General features: G+C 36.5%; 1 protein-coding gene across 2 annotated transcripts; it reads right to left on the bottom strand.

Annotated features, from left to right (window-relative positions):
* Positions 1 to 1,773: 1,773 nt before the first annotated feature.
* Positions 1,774 to 18,608, bottom strand: LOC112515327. 2 transcript variants are annotated; one of them, XM_025122076.1, is made up of 7 exons: positions 18,282 to 18,608; positions 15,199 to 15,225; positions 12,358 to 12,456; positions 11,236 to 11,374; positions 9,321 to 9,630; positions 9,054 to 9,108; positions 1,774 to 2,030 (listed from the first exon to the last, which is right to left on the bottom strand). In XM_025122076.1, the coding sequence occupies exons 1-7, from the start codon at positions 18,435 to 18,437 to the stop codon at positions 1,956 to 1,958; spliced, it is 861 nt and encodes a 286-aa protein (XP_024977844.1). In that variant the 5' UTR covers positions 18,438 to 18,608; the 3' UTR covers positions 1,774 to 1,955. The 2 variants fall into 2 exon arrangements, with proteins under 2 accessions (XP_024977844.1, XP_024977846.1); XM_025122078.1 differs by lacking the exon at positions 1,774 to 2,030 and adding an exon at positions 3,472 to 3,558.
* Positions 18,609 to 19,039: the final 431 nt, after the last annotated feature.

The raw sequence follows: 19,039 nt of genomic DNA, 5'->3' as shown, positions 1-19,039 counted from the left end.
AAAGACTAATTTTAGACTAAAAAAAAGACTAATTTTAGATTTTAAAAAATCCACGCCACTGACCACGTCAGCAAATAATACCGAGTTTGATACCACATCACTCGTCATATTAGCATGATAATCGGTTAATATTTCAATGAGTTACCCGGGTACTTAAATGTTTAAAACTTTACATCTTAAGTACCAAAATAAAAGTTTTGAAAGTACGTTACCGAAAATAAGAATCAAGTTAAAGTACGTTACTTTTTCATGCAATTTGCTCTATCTATAGGTACCAAAATGAAAGTTTTAAAAGTATGTTACCCAAAATAGGAATCAAGTTAAAGTATGTTACTTTTTCATGTAATTTGCCCTAAGATTTTATTCAATAAAACGCATCGTATGTAACAATTTATCCCGGTAAGCGCTAACCATGAAGAGTCCTCGTCCTCACTTACCGGATAAGACTCGATTCTTGTAAAACTCGATTCTTGCATTCGCTATTATTATCCCCTGTTATATTCATGTGGTAAAGTAAAGTGACTTGGTAAGCGTTTATCCGGGTAAGCGTTTGGTAAACGACGCCTTATTGAAGGTTTTTTTTAACAAAATTAGTCTCAAAGACGATAATAACAACAAATTACAAACCATGAAAATCAAAATCAAAATTTCAACACCAAAGGAATAAAAATCACAATCTGGGGTGTTTGGGATTGTTTATAAAAACATCTTATTGACTTATTCCGGTGTGGCACCGATGATAAGCATTTTTGAGTGTTTTGATAAACAGTTTCCACCGGTGTCAAACCGGTAATAAGAAGTTTTTGAATAAGTTAAATCATTATAATTTATAATAAGTTGATAAACACTTTTGTAGAAAAGCATAAGTTCTTTCAAGTAAGCAATCCCACACACACCTAAGTTGGTTCAAAGAAATCAAGAGCTTAGATTGATTTATATTATGAAACAATACTTAAAATCTTTGTGATTGATCATGAGTTTAAATGAAAAAGATGTTGCTTGACTTGGTTCACTATCATCATTTTGTTTGAATCAAAGATAAGGTTGATAACACTGTGAATCTATAAAATTAGATTATTCAGTGACAGATACAGTTTTATAAAAATTTTATTTCAACACACGAGATATAAATATTTTGTTGCGTTTGATCCATTCTAGCTAGATTTTAGAAACCATCCATTTAAACAATCATTATGGTAATGGCAAACCCTATTTTTGCCTCGTAATAAAATTATATCAAACCAAACCAGCCAACATGACTATCAATCATATCAATTACAATTGATTAGTACCATTGTACCAACTTATTTAATTACTTATTATTTTTTTGTATTTTTTATGCATTGAATATTAAACACTATAACGATAACTATTTTGTTTGAAGATTTGGATGTTTATAAGTTTTATTCATTACAATTAAGAACATTTAAACATAACATATGTTACTTGGAAACTGAAATAGCACTCAAAATTTGAACAATATGACAAATATACAATATGCAACTTGAAGTTGTACAAAACCGAAACCAACATGTACCAAACGAAAAAATTCGCGATGCCGCCAAAGGAAGTGGCGATGCCATACGCAAAAGGGAAGAGACTCATCTGCAGGGTCCCAAATGAATTGGCTTATTCGAAAAAGACCTTGTTCTTTGGAAGATGTATTTGCGCCATCACCATCTTTGGTACCAAGTACAGTTAGTTAGTTGGTACACGGTATAGGATTTTGCGTACCAATTATAATTGGCTGGTGCACGGTATTGAAGAAAAAAATTTAGTACCATACCAAGTTAAGCACTATTATATTATGTGAAATTTGAGAACAAAATGTAAAATTATATATATGATCTTGAAGACCAGCTTTAGGATAACCTATTTAAATAAGCAAGCCAGTTTACACCTCTGCCCGACACCCCTCCGAAGCTCGAAGCGTATTTTGGAAAAAACCAGCTCGGCTAAGCTGTCGAAAGAGCATTGCACAATGACTTGTATGCACTTACGCAAACTTTGAATTTCTCTTCGGCCGTTGCCTGCAATAAATAAGTCATTAGGACTTCATAATCATTAATAAAATTAATTGCCATGCTTAATACTCCGTTGGGTTTCTAAGGGGCTGTTTACCAAACACTTACCCGGTAAGCATTTACCTGTAAAATTCAACACTATCACTTACTTACCGGATAAAATTTTAATCAACAAAAAGGGCATTGTATGCAACAATTTACCCGGTAAGCATGAACCATGTTAAGAGTCTTAACCATGAGTTGCGGCCCTCATTGGGTAAGACTTGGTCCTTGCCTCGCTCTTACCAGGTAATATTCTTGTTCCTTGGCATATTCATCTGTTAAGGTAATGTAACTTGGTAAGCGCTTACCCAGGTAAGTGTTTGGTAAACAGAATTGATCCGGTGCATCTCGATACACCCCATTAGTGTTGACATTCAATTAGAATTGATCCAGGGTGAAGATCTCTTCTTACATTTCTCACCATAGCTTCCCGTTCTCACCGAAACCCAACGCTATATGCATATATTTATGTATATGTGTGTAAATTCATATATATAAAAAATATTATATATTATATGTAGGGCTTTAAGAAAGTAAAAAAACTTGCAGTTAAAAAGGTCAAAAAAGAGTGAAAAACCATGCAATTGTTATCCAAAGCGAGTTTACTAACGGATACTAAATTGCAATTAAGATTGGGAACAAAGAGGACAGATTTGAGAGGATATTCGGTGACACTTTGATGGATCCAAGGCTGGTTACTTTGGAGCAGCTTCCATCGGCAATTCGGACAAATAAATGTGAGGAGCACGGTTTCAAATCATCAAACAACTGTGGGTTTCCAGTCATGTGATCTGATGCACCGGAAGCCACTATCCAGGTTTGAGATGATTCATTTAAGACAGTAAAGGGCTGCTGGTTGAACTGTTTCAGCAACATTTCCCAAGCTTGGGGTGGAAGAGATTAGAGAGGATGCCATAGCTGTTGTTTGGACATTGCTGGTTGTTGGACCGAGCCAAGCATCTTTTGAAGCATCTTCATTTGTTCTTTGTTGAATGGAGGAGTCTCGGCCTGAGGAGTCACGACTTTCAATGCCATTAGTTGCTCGTTTAGGCTTCCAATCAGCTGGCTTTCCATGTATTCTCCAGCAATTATCCCGGACATGGTCGGGTTTGTTGCAGTGGTAACACCACGGCCTTCCACTTTTGGGCCTGCTTTCATTTGATGATGAGTGATTCCCTCCTGGATGTGAATTTGAGTCCTTGTATGAGGATCCTCGTGTAGCAAGGGCAGATCGGTCGACTTGTAAGGTTGAAGGGACTGTCCCCATCATGACTTTCTTACCGATTTCTTCTCTTCTAACCTCTGAAAACACTTCCCTGATTGAGGGTAATGGTTTGATTCCTAGAATTTGTCCTCGGACTTCATCAAGTCCTTGTTGAGTCCCGTATGGAACTTGAATATTCTTCTCATCTCTACCATTTTCTAAATTGTAGCTTGATCTGCAGAGCACTTCCATTCATGAACTTCATAAAGATCGAGTTGCTGCTAATGCCTAGTCAGTAAGTTGTAATAAGTTGTTAGACCCCAGAATTCTTACTTGTAAAAGTATTGTAAAATATTCAAGTGCTGAAGACTAGAGACCCAATGAAGACAAACCAGAGATAGGCAATGAAAAACCAGAGATGCCTAACCTGATGATTACCTACTGATGAAAAGTCCTCTGGTCTATGAACACAGTCTCTCTGGAACCCAATCTGGTCTTCAGCTGCTAATGCTTAAGTCATCAGCTTTTGTCCAGTCAGCTCATGCCTAACAAACTGACACATGGAGGCTCTTGATTGGACATGCCACCTAGAGACAGTTATTCAACTTTACACATGGCAGGCTATGATTCATCAATGCCTTGACTTTGCTCTCTAGGAGGTTATAAATAGTTGTTGAACTGCATTATGTTAGACATCCTTCATGCTAGCTTTGATTACTTACTGTGTGTAACTCCCTTTGAATATCTGCAAATTGCAATTGCAATCAAAGTTTCTCTCTCAAATATCAATGAAGATAATGATGGCTACCAACTGTTCTTGATCATTCATAGCTATTTATGTGTTCTTCATAAACCAAGGAATAGATCATCTTCCTCGGCACTAATTTTCTAACACCTATTCATAGATTGAGAGAATTGGGATCTGACATAGGCAATGACGGATAACTCTCCTTGACGTAAATCATGGCGTGTGCTTTCGATGGCAAACAATTCTGCAGTGTTGTCGTTACTGGAATACGTATCTCGGGCAGCCTCCATATTTCTTGAGCCGTAGAGTAGAGAAGAAATTTTCCCCCTATTTCTAGGGTTATAGAGTTAATCAGCCATGCCATCACCATATTGTTTTCTAATTTCTAGTTCTTGAAACTGGGCTAATCAGATTTAGGAGCAAGAACAGCCCCTGTGAGGTGATCTTCCTTTCCTTGACCATGTATGTATAGCATGACCGATTGAGACCATTGAAAGAAATTATGGCCATTTAGTTTATGACCAGTAATTGGAAGGAAACTCTCAGAGTTTCCTAGAGGATTTAGATGAGAAGTCTTTGAAGTTGAGGTGACTTCCGAGTGGTTTGCGGAAGAGAATTATGTGTCAGTCATAATCATATTGAGGAAGGTGAGAGGACAACGATAGCAAGGGGACTTTGGAGCTTACCGTTGTTACTTAATCGCTGTTGTGATTGAAACACAGCAGGAAGAGAAGAGTAGTCTGGGATCAGAGATGCTCTAATACCATGTGGAATTCTTTTTTGTTTCACCTGTCTCAAAAGAATATGAGAAGAAAAGAAAAGGATTCCTAAATATTCACAACAGCTAATTACAAGGAGATATCACTCATAATCTTTGAATCCTATTTTACAATGATATCGAGTATCTTTAAGGATACCGAGTATCTCTAAGGATACTGAATATTTCTACACATCACTATTCAGCTTGGGTCGTTCTCTTGTGTAGTTGATGCCCTAGTCTATGAGCTAGGACCGTTGGATATGATATTAGGATACTGAATATTTCTACACATCACTATTCAGCTTGGGTCATTCTCTTGTGTAGTTGATGCCCTAGTCTATGAGCTAGGACCGTTGGATATGATATTAGGTATAGCATCGTTGGGTACCTTGCGAGACTTAATTTTCAACTAGCAAACCCAACAAATTCGCTTTTGGAGTTGGAGAACACTTGTGCTATTACAAGGGGTATTGTTGGCCTATCTCAATCACTCCTCATTAAAATCGTGGCTGTGGGCACAATTGTCAACTGAAGCAGAGTTTTTAAATTCATTTTAGCAAGCTCAACTCTCTTGATATTTTGTCTCAATTCTCCACCTTATTCCAAGAACCACAAGGCCTACCTCCTGCTAGGGCTATTGAACACACAATTAATTTACAAGAAGGGCAGGACCTATTTGTGTTCGCCCTTATCTTTATCCCCACCTTCATAAGGATGAAATTCAGAGACAAGTGCAAGAAATGATGACCTGGAATCATACGAAGTAAGTCAAAGTGCTTACTCCAGTCCCGTAATTCTTGTAAAAAAGAAAGACTCCTCTTGGCGTTAATGGATTGATTATAGAGCTTTAAATGCCCCATTCCCCTCATAGAAGAATTGCTTGATGAGCTCCATGTTTCCCAATATTTTTCTAAGATAGATTTGAAGTCGGGTTTCTATCAAGTCCGGTTCGAGAATCTGACACAAAAAAACAGCCTTTCACACCTATAATGGACATTACAAGTTCTTGGTCATGCCCTTTGGCTTGACCAATGTCGCTGCTACTTTCCGGGCCTGATGAATGAAATTTTCCGGCCATTCTTCGGCGACATACTTATTTACAGCCACACTTGGGAGCTACATCTGGAACTTGTGATTGAAGTATTGCAGGTCTTACAAACTCATTGGCTGGTCGTGAATAAAAAAGGTAGCTTTGGCCACAGTCAATAGATTACCTCAGTCACATTATTGATGGGTGGGGAGTTTCCATGGAGCCTTTTAAAAAAGCGACTCAATATTGAACTGGCCAACTCCTAAAACGATTAAGGCTATAAGGAGTTTCCTTGGGCTCATAGGATATTATCGGAAGTTTATTAATGGCTATGGCAAAATAGCACGTCCTCTAATCGACGACTAAGAAAGACGGATTTCATTGGGGACCTTCGGAACAAAACGCCTATGATAAATTGAAGCAAACGGCGGTCGCAGCTCCTGTTCTTGCCCTACCAAACTTCTCTCAACCATTCAAAATAGAATGAGAAGCTTCTGGCTACGGGATGGGGCTGTCCTCATGCAATCTCAGAAACCAATTGCTTATTTTAGCAAGGCCCTATCGGATGCGAACCTCAACAAGTCAGCTTATGAGAAAAAGATGATGGCACTCGTCCTTGCCATTCAACATTGGAGACCTTATCTGTTAGGGTGAAATTTCATTGTTTACACTGATCAGAAAAGCCTCAACGCCTGTTGGAGCAACAAATTACTACTATAGATCAAGAAAACTGGATAGCCAAGCTTATGGGTTATCAATTTTCAATACGCTATAAGCCTGGGCGAGATAATAACGTTGTCAATGCCCTATCACATATATCCGAAGGGGCAGAACTATGCACTATGGTTTCGTATCCACAATGGTTGGATGGTACGGAATTATCATAAGGAATCGAGTCTGACCCACAACTTAAAAGAATCATCGAGGCACTGTCTAAGATCCTCAAGCTCAAGGCGGGTTTTCTCTTGGATGACAAGTTGTATCACAAGGGGTCGACTAGTCATTCCGGAAAATTCCCTATGGATTCCAAAGCTACTAGTTGAATTTCATAATATCCCAAGTTGTGGTCATTCGGGGTTCTATAGAACCTATCTTCGTCTTGCATCCATATCTATTGGTTGGGAATGACAGAAGCAATAAAACATGATGTTCAGGCATGCAACTTCTATCAAAGGTACAAATCTTCTACTCTTGCTCCAGGGGGTCTCCTCCATCCTCTTCCTATTCCCTCATCAGTTTGGGAGGACATCTCCTCAACACTGATCTACCAAAGTCCAAGGGCTTCGAAGCAGTGATGGCTATGGTTGATCGGCTCTCAAAATAATGTCATTTTATTCCTTTAAAACGCCAATTCCCGGCTCGCACTTTAGCCAAAATCTTTCTTCATGAATTCAACAGATTGCATGGGATACCGAAATCCGTTTTTGAGCGACCGTGATCCATTATTTCTAAGCAAATTTTCCAAGAGATTTTCTATGCAAGGCCACATCCTTAAATTCAGCTTAGCATACCATCCTAAGACTGATGGACAGACGAAGGTGGTTAACGGGAGTTTGGAAACCTACCTGAGATGCTTCGCTGCAGACCAACACAAAATGTGGTCATTTTTTGGCTACCGTGGGTAGAATTTTGGCATAATACATCCTACCATATATCCACCAATACTACTTTTGAAGTCGTTTATGGCAGACCCCCTCCAACTGTGTTCCAGTTTGTTCCTCGGGAAGTGTATTATGAAGCTATCTTGCTCGATCTCCTGGATCGAGACGAAGCAATTAAACAACTTAAGAAACATCTGGTTTGCGCCCAAACACACATGAAAGCTACAGCTGACAAGCGTCGTTGGGATGTCGAGTTTATGGTTAAGGGATTGGGTGTTTCTCAAACTGCGTCCTCATCATCAACAATCTGTGGTACGTAGGATTATCAGAAATTATCTGCTTGATTTTATGGACCATTCCTTATTGTTGCTAGAGTTGGGGAAATCGCCTACAAACTCCACTTGCCCAAATTCGTTAAAATTCATCCCATTTTCCATGTATCACTCCTTCAAAAAGTTGTGGGAAACAATCCAGTTGAAGCTTCCCTACTGGCCTCGAGACAGCTTATGTAGTCTCTCCACTGCCTGAAAACTGTTTAGCTACTCGAGAAACTAACAGAAACGGGGCCCAAGTATCACAATGGTTGATCCAATGGCAGCAGGGAACTATTGAAGATGCTACTTGGGAGGATGCCTATTCCATTCAAAGTCAATTTCCAGAATTCAGGCTTGACAAGCCTGCACTTCATGAGGCCGATATTGATTGGGAAAGTGCTATGGATCACTTATTGGATTAACAACCAAATGGGCCTGAAGCTTGGAAAGTTTATTCTAGGAGTTTTAGAGGGGGACACATGTAGGGTGAATTGAGAGCAAGTTGTTAGGACTGAAAAGTGAGAAAGTGGAAAGACTAATATATTTCTCTTGTTGGGGAGCAAAAGGGGCAGGAGATAATTTTATGAATATTCGACTAACTCGACTGTTAGCTTGGGCAGATAAGTTCTCCATTTCTGGGTTCTTCATATGAGTATTTCCTTTTCTTAAGCATATGAATATTATCTTTTTATAAAATTTACTGTCGTTATCCTATCATGATCCTTCGTATGTTGTGCGAGTATGAAGAAGGCATAAAGTATTTGTCTGACATTTGATGTATCAAGTAAAATGTTTTGGACACCATACTACAAAAGTCATTTATTTGGTCATGTTTTGATGGGTTTATGCCCATAGGCCCTATTTTCCTACCAAATAATAAAAATGAAATGACTGGTTTGCCCTAATTAGAAAATAATTTGATGTTAATGCTCCTTAAGGGCAAATGTGTTAATAATTACCCGCTTTGACTGCAAAACTGACGATGGGTGGACAAAAGGCGATCAGAAAATGAGATATTTTAGTCAATGGTACAGGTTATGTCATGTTAGACTAAGTCAACTAGTCTAGTTTATATTATTAATATTGTCTAGGGTCCAAAGTGTAATTAGTTTTACCTATATAAGGTGTATCAGATTATTATTATTTTTCAATCAATACAAATCAATATCAAGTTTAATATGTCATACAGCCAATTTTCGAGTTAGACATATTGAGTGTGTTTGGTTTGGTTTTAAACATAAAAGAATACTAATGCTGAACTCGTAATATAGTCTGCATGAATGTAGTAATAGATTTGACCTTACAAGTCAAAATACAAGTACCAACTAACCTGTGATGGGCCTTGATGCTTATCAGGATGCCACTTTAGAGCAGAAAGGCGAAAACTGCAAAGAGAGAGATGAGTGAGTCATATGAAAGCTTGAACTTTTTAGCCATCATACTTGACTTCTCTGCCAAGAAGAAAACATATAAGTGGTAAAAATGAACAATTTTGTACTAATTGTTGTCATTTAGATGCAAAAGTAACCATCATATTTGGCGTATTTTAACTCAATGGTCCAATAATATACAAAAATAAGATTAAACATCAACTCACGCATTTTTTACTTCATCGATCTTTAATGGACCATTAGTCGGCAACCCAAGTGTAATTCTATCTGAAGATGAACCAATAGCATAGGATTTATCATCATCGGACTCGTCATCACTTGCCGTCCTCCATTTACTTCTGCTATTGGTACCATTTGAATCCTCTCTCCATTCGAATCCACTTGTTTGACTTTGTGAAAAAGACTCTTCCCACGACTTAAAAGACCAAGAATACCATCGATTTCCATATGTTGCCTGGAAATGCATCCCAGGATCATCGTCAAATTCTTCAAACAAATTTCCTTTTTTGGGCTTGCCTGTAAGTGTATAAACGAATATCATCAACACCTAATATGGTGAAATTAAAACTGAACCGTATACATGAATCAAAGCATTTCAAGAATCTTTTCACCATGGATATGTCGGCCAGGGCCCAAAAGAAATTATTTTCCCTCTGTTGCATGAACATTGCAACCATTCATCAGTTAAACGTCTAGAATACAAAAAGTAATGAGAAAATATGGGTTGTAAATGGAGTTATGGAGGTCTTTATCCTAAAAGAGTGTGGCGTCTGAATCTGGTAATCTACAACACAGTCATCCTAGAAGAGGGTAGAGCCTAAATTTTAATGCAAAACTTGCACTTTCTATCATCGGAAAGCCATTACTCAATCTAGATCTTACACCAATTGAAGAACTTCTGCATAAAAGCTCTTTAAGTAGGTATAAAAGCAAATCACGACAGAGAAACCTCACTAGCTCAGATGGTCAAGTAGCTTATGAAAATAACACGAGAACATAAACAAGATTCATGGACCTAGCGGTACCCAGTAACCCCACCTTCTTGAAGGTCAAGGGGTTCAAGTCTCACCAAAAGGTAAGAAGTGTATGTGTGACTTCAATTTGCCATATATAAATGTTATATACTTAGAAAACATAAACAAGAGACTTTTTTGCAATAAAGATAGTTGCTTTATGCTCAACTTCATTATCGACTTATCCAGTCCTCTAAACCTTCTATTACACATGTTCACTCGCAAACAGCGTCTTTTATGTTTTGATCCTGTGTATTCTCAAATTAGATGATTTTAAGATTTTTCACTTCCACAAGTATCATGTTATGCCAATACACAGTTAATAATTCCAGCAACTTCCGTTCAAAAAGTAGACGAAGAATTGTTGCCAGTAATGATTATTAACTCGTAACTCCAATGTTATTAAACAAAATTTGATGTTCACACAGGGGACTTCATAATGGTTTCTGTTGCCATGAATAATATGCATAAACATTAATTCAAGTAACTGCATGCTCGTGCCACCTCACTCTGAGCTCTAAATCACTATCTCTTCAACAACCCTGAAGCGCATTAACTCAAGCCCAGACAAATAATAAAAAATCATGATGGATATTCAAATGTGCATACATACAGGTGTGGCCTAATTGAGAATTAACAGTTTTGAATCTTATTGATCTAATCATCGACTTTCTGGACTATCGTACTTGGCTTTTTGTTGCAAAGAGATCTTTCTAGTGAAAATGAAAAAAAGAAAAGAAAAGGAAAAGAAAAGAAGGAATAAGAACACTACACATTGTACGAAAAAACAATTTTGGACAAGGTGCAAAGTATGATGGATGATTTTTGCTTTGCATCTCCACGAGTTTGTCCGATATCAGTAATTCTTGCAAACTATAGGCCTTCATTTCGCATTTTGACAAAAAGCATGGTTGGTCTGCAGCACCAAGTCAAGTCCAATGGTTTGAAAAGTCGATGACCCCTTATTGATTACATAAAGAATGTTGATTCGATCGGGAGCATACATATAGGTGTTTGGTTTTATTAGCATTTAGACGGAGAGCATAAACTTTGACTCTAATAAAAAAGTGGAGAAAAGGGGCACTGTTATAACGTAAATGAAGCTTACTTTTGTTTCTCTTTTGATGAGCTTTACCAGTATGGCGAGCTGAGGACTTAAACAGATCCCTTTTCTTTCTGTCACCTGTTCGATCAGTGGAGTCTCCATCCCATCTTTCCATTCCTTGCCTCTTCTTCAAGAATTCGCCCTAGTTTGAACATAAAAAGAAAATGTGAAATATCTAAATACTCCAATCAAACTTGGTGAGACAAGAAAAGAAATCACGAAAAACAGATGCTTTGATCATGAACAAAAATAATACACCATAACAGATCATATATGAGTGATGTAAATTAATAAATACATGCACTTACAACAACCTTCACAGAATTTTTGCCTTCTATAAGTTCAAGACCAACGATAAAAGGTTAAGAAGCTATCCATTTATGACATTACCTCCATTCTCCATTTTATGGGCCCATTCCACTTCTCCTTCCTAAGTGAATAGGACCCACAATGGCATTTTTATTTCTCCTTAAACCACATAAGACAAAATGTAAAAAGTAACCGACTTTTGAACCATTGGACTTGGAATTTCTTTGCATACAAGCCATCATTCTTGAAAAACACAAAGAAAAACTCCAAAGTTTGCAAGAACAAGAGATGTTGAACAGAAGTGCCAAATATGATGTTCATTTCTGCATTTTGCATTTACAAGATTGATCTAGAATCACTTATTCTTGGAAACTATAGTGATTCTTCTTTACATTTCCGAAAGACTGAAGGTTAGTTTGCGATGAAAAAACCAAGTATGCTGGTTTGAACCATCAATCACTCAAAATACAGATGTGAGATGTCCTGAATGAATTATACAACTTTAGGCATTCACAGGTGCACCATTAGGCTTCAGATGAAGTGTGGGCTGAGATTTCATTTGCTTCCACGCCATAACGGGCCAACTACAAGAAACCAATCAATCACTTTGTTGAACATGCAGACGGGCAAACATACACAAACACACCATCTGACATTTCTATTTTTGATTCTCATAAGCTGGAAGTATACAAGAATTAGACTACTAAGCCTTTCAAGCTTACATATCTAAAGTTTATCCATGCATCAACTGTTCCCTTAATCTAACTGAACTATACAACAAAGGCCTGCAATGAAATAAGTGAACTGAAGGAATACCTCAAGTGTAAATTTGGAGGAGCCACTTCTGAAGAAGAGATCGTTCAGAGCTTTCTTCGCATCTGCACGTTTTTGACGTGTTTTGTATTTGATATATGTCTGGATCATCAACAATGTCAGAGACAAAGAGATTAGTATTTGCATCATGTGTGTGATGTCTATGGAGTAGTGGAATATTCTAGGCATAAGTCTAGAATTAAGTAGGGGAGTCGGTATTTCCAATTTTAGTAAGTCCTATAAGAGCATCTCCACAGATTCTCCAAAATGGAGAATCAAATTCAAAATCTCCAAAAACAAAATTACATACAACTCCAACAGCCTCTTCATTTTGGAGATTGCAACATTAACTATATTATTAAAATATTCCATACATTTAATAGAATGTTATTTTTCTCTCCTAAACATTTAATTTCAATGTTTCTTATTGGTGGGTATATAATAAAATAAACTATGTTTTCTGTCCCTGTGGTTCGTTAAAAACTGTGACTTTCATCCCTGTGGTTTCGAAATTGTGGTTTCCGTCCCTATAGTTTGCAATTCACTGCTCTTTTTGCCAACTCCTACCTTTAAGTATGAGGGACCAAAATAGCAAAAAATTATAAACCACATGGATGAAAACAGTACTAAATTGTTAATCATAAAACGAAAATAACAATGAATTATATACCATAGGAATGGAAAACGTAATTTCATAAGTACATAAGACGAAAATAGTAATTTTCAACAAATCATATGGACGAAAAATGTAATTTACTCAAAAATGTATCTCTCTCATGGTAATCATTTTTGGGGAGTTCTCCAAATTTGAAGATAACATTCTCTCTCACCTACTTTCTCCATTTTGGAGAATCATGTTGGAGCAAAATATTTACCCAAAATCCTCAAAATCTCCACTCTCTATTTTAGAAAATATGTTGGAGATGCTCTAAATAGGCATCGAGGACTAGTGTCATGCTTATTTTCATTTTCAGACATTGAGAAGGTGAGTTGGCATCATCGAGAGCTCGCCTATCTCTCGAATATAGGCCTTGGGTTGATCATGATCCTAACTCCTCTTCTGAGGTACCAATCCAAACAACAAAAATGTGGATCTCGAACATTGTGTTTTGATAGGTGTTAATTTATTAACCCTATTACATCATTTTCTTATCATTTTCCCTTGTTTTATTTGCCCATTAGTGTCTTAATTGAGTCCTTTTATGTCATTTTTATGCTTATACATATATATTAGTAGTATGTCATAATCTAATGTTATTTTGCCATTTATGCAGATTTTTTAAGCTTTTTTGGCCAAGTCCTGTAGCAGTCCTACAGGAGCGTTTTGGTATTGCAGCAGTCCTGCAGTAGCAGGCAGCGGGCTGCACCTTTCTCTTGGGCCGAAACCCATGGGCTGCATTGATGGAGCTGTTGATTTCAAGTCTTGGGCTTTAGTTTAGCTTCCCTTATAAGCTTTCTTTTGTCTTATTAGCTATCTTCTTTTGTAAACCTCATACTCCTTATAAATAGGAGTTGTTCCTAAGCTAAAACAAACTTAACCTTTGGGTTTTAATATTTTCTCTCTAATATTTTGTCTAGCTTTCGGTCTCCTTTATTAAAAACAAGAACCAAATTTACTGAAGTAAAATTGCTACTTAATTTTCAAGTATTAATTCAAGCTCAAGTGTTCAAGTTTCATCTCTTTCTTTTCTTACTCTCAATTTTCAAAAGCTTTCTGATTTTCGTCACAAGTTGGAATTAATCGATTACTGTTGCATTACATCGGATTTCATCATTTAACTCACGATTTATTTCCTTTGATAAAAATCTGTTTTTCAATTGTTTGCAAGTAATTTCTCACTTTTAGTGACGAAACTTGTTTTGCAAGTTTCATGACTTAAAGTGCAAGTTTCCATAGCTTCCTGTTTACAAGTCTTTACTTTTACTTTATGTCTTCTCTTTTAGAGTAACTTTAATTTTCTGTATTTACTTTTCTGCAATTTACTTTTCTGTCATAGTTTTCCAATAATTTAATTTTCAGTATTTTAATTTATGCACTTTACTTTACTGCAATTTAATTTCAGTCAATTTACTTTTCTGGTACTTATACCATTATTACTTGTTAGAAGACCATAGTAGTTCAAAGTGTATACTTGCRCWGAGTTCTATTTTTGTGTTGAAATCTAAGGTTGCATAAACCGAACGAGCATGCTTATAAAACAAAAACTCACAAATCGCTTAAGATACTTGCACTGAGTTCTATTTTTGTGTTGAAATCCAGCCCATATGACTTCGCCTTCGACTAGCACCAAGTTCACTTTTCTTTGTACCAGCCACACCCTCGACTTCGACCAACACCAGCTTCACTCTTCTTTTCTACGAGCCACCACCTTAATGCTTTTGTGGTTGGATTTGTATCACTTGATATGTATTACGCATACAATAATACTAGGTTTTCTTATATATAAATATTCGTATTTTTATGAACCTAATTTTTTTACGTTTATACCATCACTTTCTCACCGTGATTTCAGATTACGATCCCGACCGTGATTTCCACAACCGCCCGCGTTAACTACTTAGCATACATGTCACCAAAGCCATGCAAGGCAACGAACACGCAATATGCCCGCAGCGCCCTGAGGCGTGCCTCATGGCACATGCCTTAGCTATTTTTAAAAATGTTTGTACCTTAAACGATGGTGAAAATACGGAAGCCTCCCACTATGGGTAGCCTTCAAAGTAATGGGAAAGAAAAGAGAGAAAGAGAAAGAGGAAAGATGGGAAGGGTCAAAATTAACATCCCCGAACAAATAAATGATGGGTAATGTTGAAAATAAATGACGTTTGAATATTAGAAAATACCTTAGATGGTTGAGGACCTTTGAAATCCTGCGTAGACAATCATTTGTTACAAAATAGGATTAGTACTACATAAACAACATAAGGAATAATATGTATACATCGATAAGTGGACTCCAGTATGTAGGTAAAGGTCAAGAAACGATAGGGCAGCCAAAACACATATTAAGTGAGTTTTGAAGGCTAAACTATTAGTCATTTATGTAATTGATGCAATGCATCAGCCCAAACTATTAGTCACTGATCAAATTCAATTAACCTATGAGTGCAAATGTTCAAGATGCATGTGTTGATGGGTAACAACAAGCTTAAATGGCAATTTTGAAATCTAAAAGAAGAAGGGGCAGGAAGATGTTAGTTATTTTCCATTTGGTCAACCACAATATCAGAACTACTAGGAAGAAGAAATAAATAGAATATGATGTCATTTGAGGATTTAACACTAACATGAATTTCAAATCATCATACCTAGGTCCCTCATCAACTTAAGAATACTTCAATACTTTCACCGCACACCGCTTAATCCGGAATAGTTTCAAATATGATGCTATGGCAAGTTAGGATAATAGAGTTCATAATCATGCCCCTGCTTAAAACCGACCATGCCAAAAGTAGAAGGTAGAATAAATAGAACAGGAAAAATAGTTCATAGCAATATGTGCTTGAATGGCCAAATGCTTCTTCATTCTTCCAATATAAGGTGCTAAATCTCACAAGCAAAAAGTTGATTTACCTTCAATCAAATTACTATCAAATATGGTGTTCCTTGTCCTTTTTAAGAAGTGGATCGTTCCAATATTATGTCGAGCCCTTTTGACAATGGGTTGCAATCTAGGGTATTTCTTCTACTTGTCAAATTATATCGTATTGAGAGGGATATGGTATCTCCCTCCACAATCAAAGAGACAGACAGTAAACTATATACATAAGAGCAAGAAAGTAGTTTGTAGCAATATGTTTCCGAATGGCCAAATTCTCTTCATTATTCTAATTACAGGTGCTAAATCTCGTAAGCAAAAAGCTAATCAACCTTCAATCAAATTATAATTTCTTAAAGAGTTCTTTGACCTTTATCAAGACGCGGCTCATTCAAATATTAGGCATATACCTATTTGAGGGTGAGTTGCACTCAAGTATTTCTTCTACTTGTCCTCGTACATTTGTCTACCATTTCAGTACAAAAAATAATATAGTATCTTTGAGAAGAGCCTTCTCCACATTGAGAAACATAATATCTCTTTGGTTTAGTTGCTTCCTTTGCATAAAGTCAATCTATCATTATCCATCAAGCTAAAACACAAACATAAAAGAACAGGTTATGAAACACACGTGCAAAAACAACTATACCATCATGTCCCCATATGATTTTTTCATTATGAGTGTGACTTGTAAGGTGCCTTGTAAGTGCTTGGTAGTTGGCAATTAATAACTTCTGAACATGATTGGTGGTTGATTTGGATGCTATTGGACTAGATCCAATGAAGAATTTGCAAATGGTATTGAAGTAGGTCTTGTAGACCTTGAGGTCTAGCGGGTTGGAATGATGCATCCCCTACAGATAATGATTATGAGATTATGGTTTGGTTTCTATTTAGGCTTAATGAGGATGTACAAAATCTAAGTGGAGTTTGTGATATCCTATCCCACATTAATTGCGAGTATGAATTGTGAAACTGTGAGAACCTTATAAGTCCTGATACTGGCTATTAATAGGTTCCCACTATGGTTTAGTTGATTAGGAGGTTATTATGCAAATATGTTGTTTTTCACTTCAGGAGTTACATACAAAATACCATGTAGTTTTAAATTCCAATGTCTCTTACTGTAATGATGAATAGTAAATTAGTAGATGCAAAGTCTCGTGTTTACTACGTCATCAAGACTAGCAAGGACCACTTGTTTCCAACTCTAAGGGGCCGTTTACCCAAAGCTTACCCGGTAAGCACTTACTGTTAGGAGTCAACACTCTAACTTACTTTATTGGGTAAGATTGCAGTCCATCAAATTGGTACCGTATCCAACAATTTACCTAATAAGCGCTTACCGGGTAAGAGTCGTCACCCTCACTTACCGGATAAGACACTCCATCCTTATCGTCACTCTTACCGAGTAAGATTCTCAACCCTTACCATGTTCATCGGGTAAGGTAAATGACCCGGTAAGCTCTTACCGGGTAAGCGTTTAGTAAACGGCCCCTAAGTTATCAGAAAAAGTATGGATTAATTTTTCAACCAAAATGCAATGAAAAATATGGTGTTCTGTCTCCTTTATTAAGGAGCTGATTGCTCAAAATATAAATCTCATACCTTTATGAGAGTGAATTGCACTTGGGGTTATTTCATCTCTTTGTTACTACCAAAAATAAGATCATAATATCTCCTCCTTCCCACGTTCAGAAAGATAACTATTACTCGGTTTACTTTTTCCCCTTCTGAAGTAATTATACTATCATTATTCAGTTAGCTAAAACACAAATATTAAATGGCAAGTCTTGAACACACATGAAAAAACAAGTATACCATTTCATCTAATTCCAGATATCTAATTCTATTCCTATAGGATATCATGGGTTGATGATTCATAGGTTCTTAAGTACTCCCTCCATCCCATGACTAAAGTCCAGATTTGACTGTCAAATTGGATGCATTCTATGAAAGTTATTAGCTCTGATGAATAAACAATAACTCCATTGAAACATAGCAGTCATTGCAATTAACATACTGGGAACTCAAATTGTCAAAAAAAAAAAAAAAAAAAAAAAAAAAACTCAACATATTCCTTCTATCCATAAAATTTTGCATCATTTGATGTAATGGCAAATTGTTGATGCTATAATGGATGGCAAAAAATAAAATTCTATAACGGATGACTACAAACACCTATTGCTTATTGAGTTTAGGGAAAATTTCCAAGCTACAATCACCTATTGATCACTAACATAATGGCAAATTATTGATGCTATAACGGATGCCTACAAGTTCAAGCATCAAACGGGCATTATAATTCAACAATGTCAGATGGGAACCCGAGTCTTTCAAATTTAACAAAAGGAAAGGGGGAAAAAGAGAAACTTAGGGAAAACTCACCGACGAATTGTTCCATTTGTTTTCCCATTTCTCGAAGAAAGTAGGAGTAGATCGAAAATAAGCCACAAAAGATGATGAAATTGAAGGATTTGTTGATTGAAAGAAGGAAATGTTGTAGAACAACACCCTACTGCGTCTGGGCACTAGAATTTGCATTCTATTTGAAGACTTTGGAGGAAATTTGTCGAAAACGATGACCTTCCGCAAACGAACGGCGACAATCCCTTCCCTCGTACGTTCCTTCCTTTCCCTGGCCGCATAAGGGAAGTAATGGGCCCGGTTGCCGGGAAATGGACCCTGAAATCTCTATTCGGTTTTCAGGATGATTTGGCTATTTGAAATAAGTTACGTTTTTTATAAAAAAAATTGTTTATCAATTTATTATAAGTTAGAATGGTTTAATTTTTTAAAAAATTTCTTATTATCGGTTTGACACTGGTATAAGTTGTTTATTCAAACACTCAAAAATATTTATAACCGGTGTCACACCGGAATAAGTCAATATGTTGTTTTTATAAACAATCTCATATAAGATAGCGTCTCGACGGTACGACAGGATTACATAAATTGTCCTTAAAAATTGTTGTAGTTATAAACAATGCAAACCAAGTAAAATATTCTAATACTTTAATCTATAAAGTTTTTATATAATTTTCATATATATAAATACATGTATATATAATAATAGCATATTTTAATAAAGAATTTGATATAATTGATGATAGTTTGTAAAAAGAACTTGATTTGTACAAAGAAAA

This window comes from Cynara cardunculus (genome assembly GCF_001531365.2).
Source record: "Cynara cardunculus var. scolymus isolate 2C chromosome LG 7, CcrdV1, whole genome shotgun sequence".
NCBI lineage: Eukaryota > Viridiplantae > Streptophyta > Magnoliopsida > Asterales > Asteraceae > Cynara > Cynara cardunculus.
This window is presented reverse-complemented; position numbering and strand designations above follow the sequence as displayed.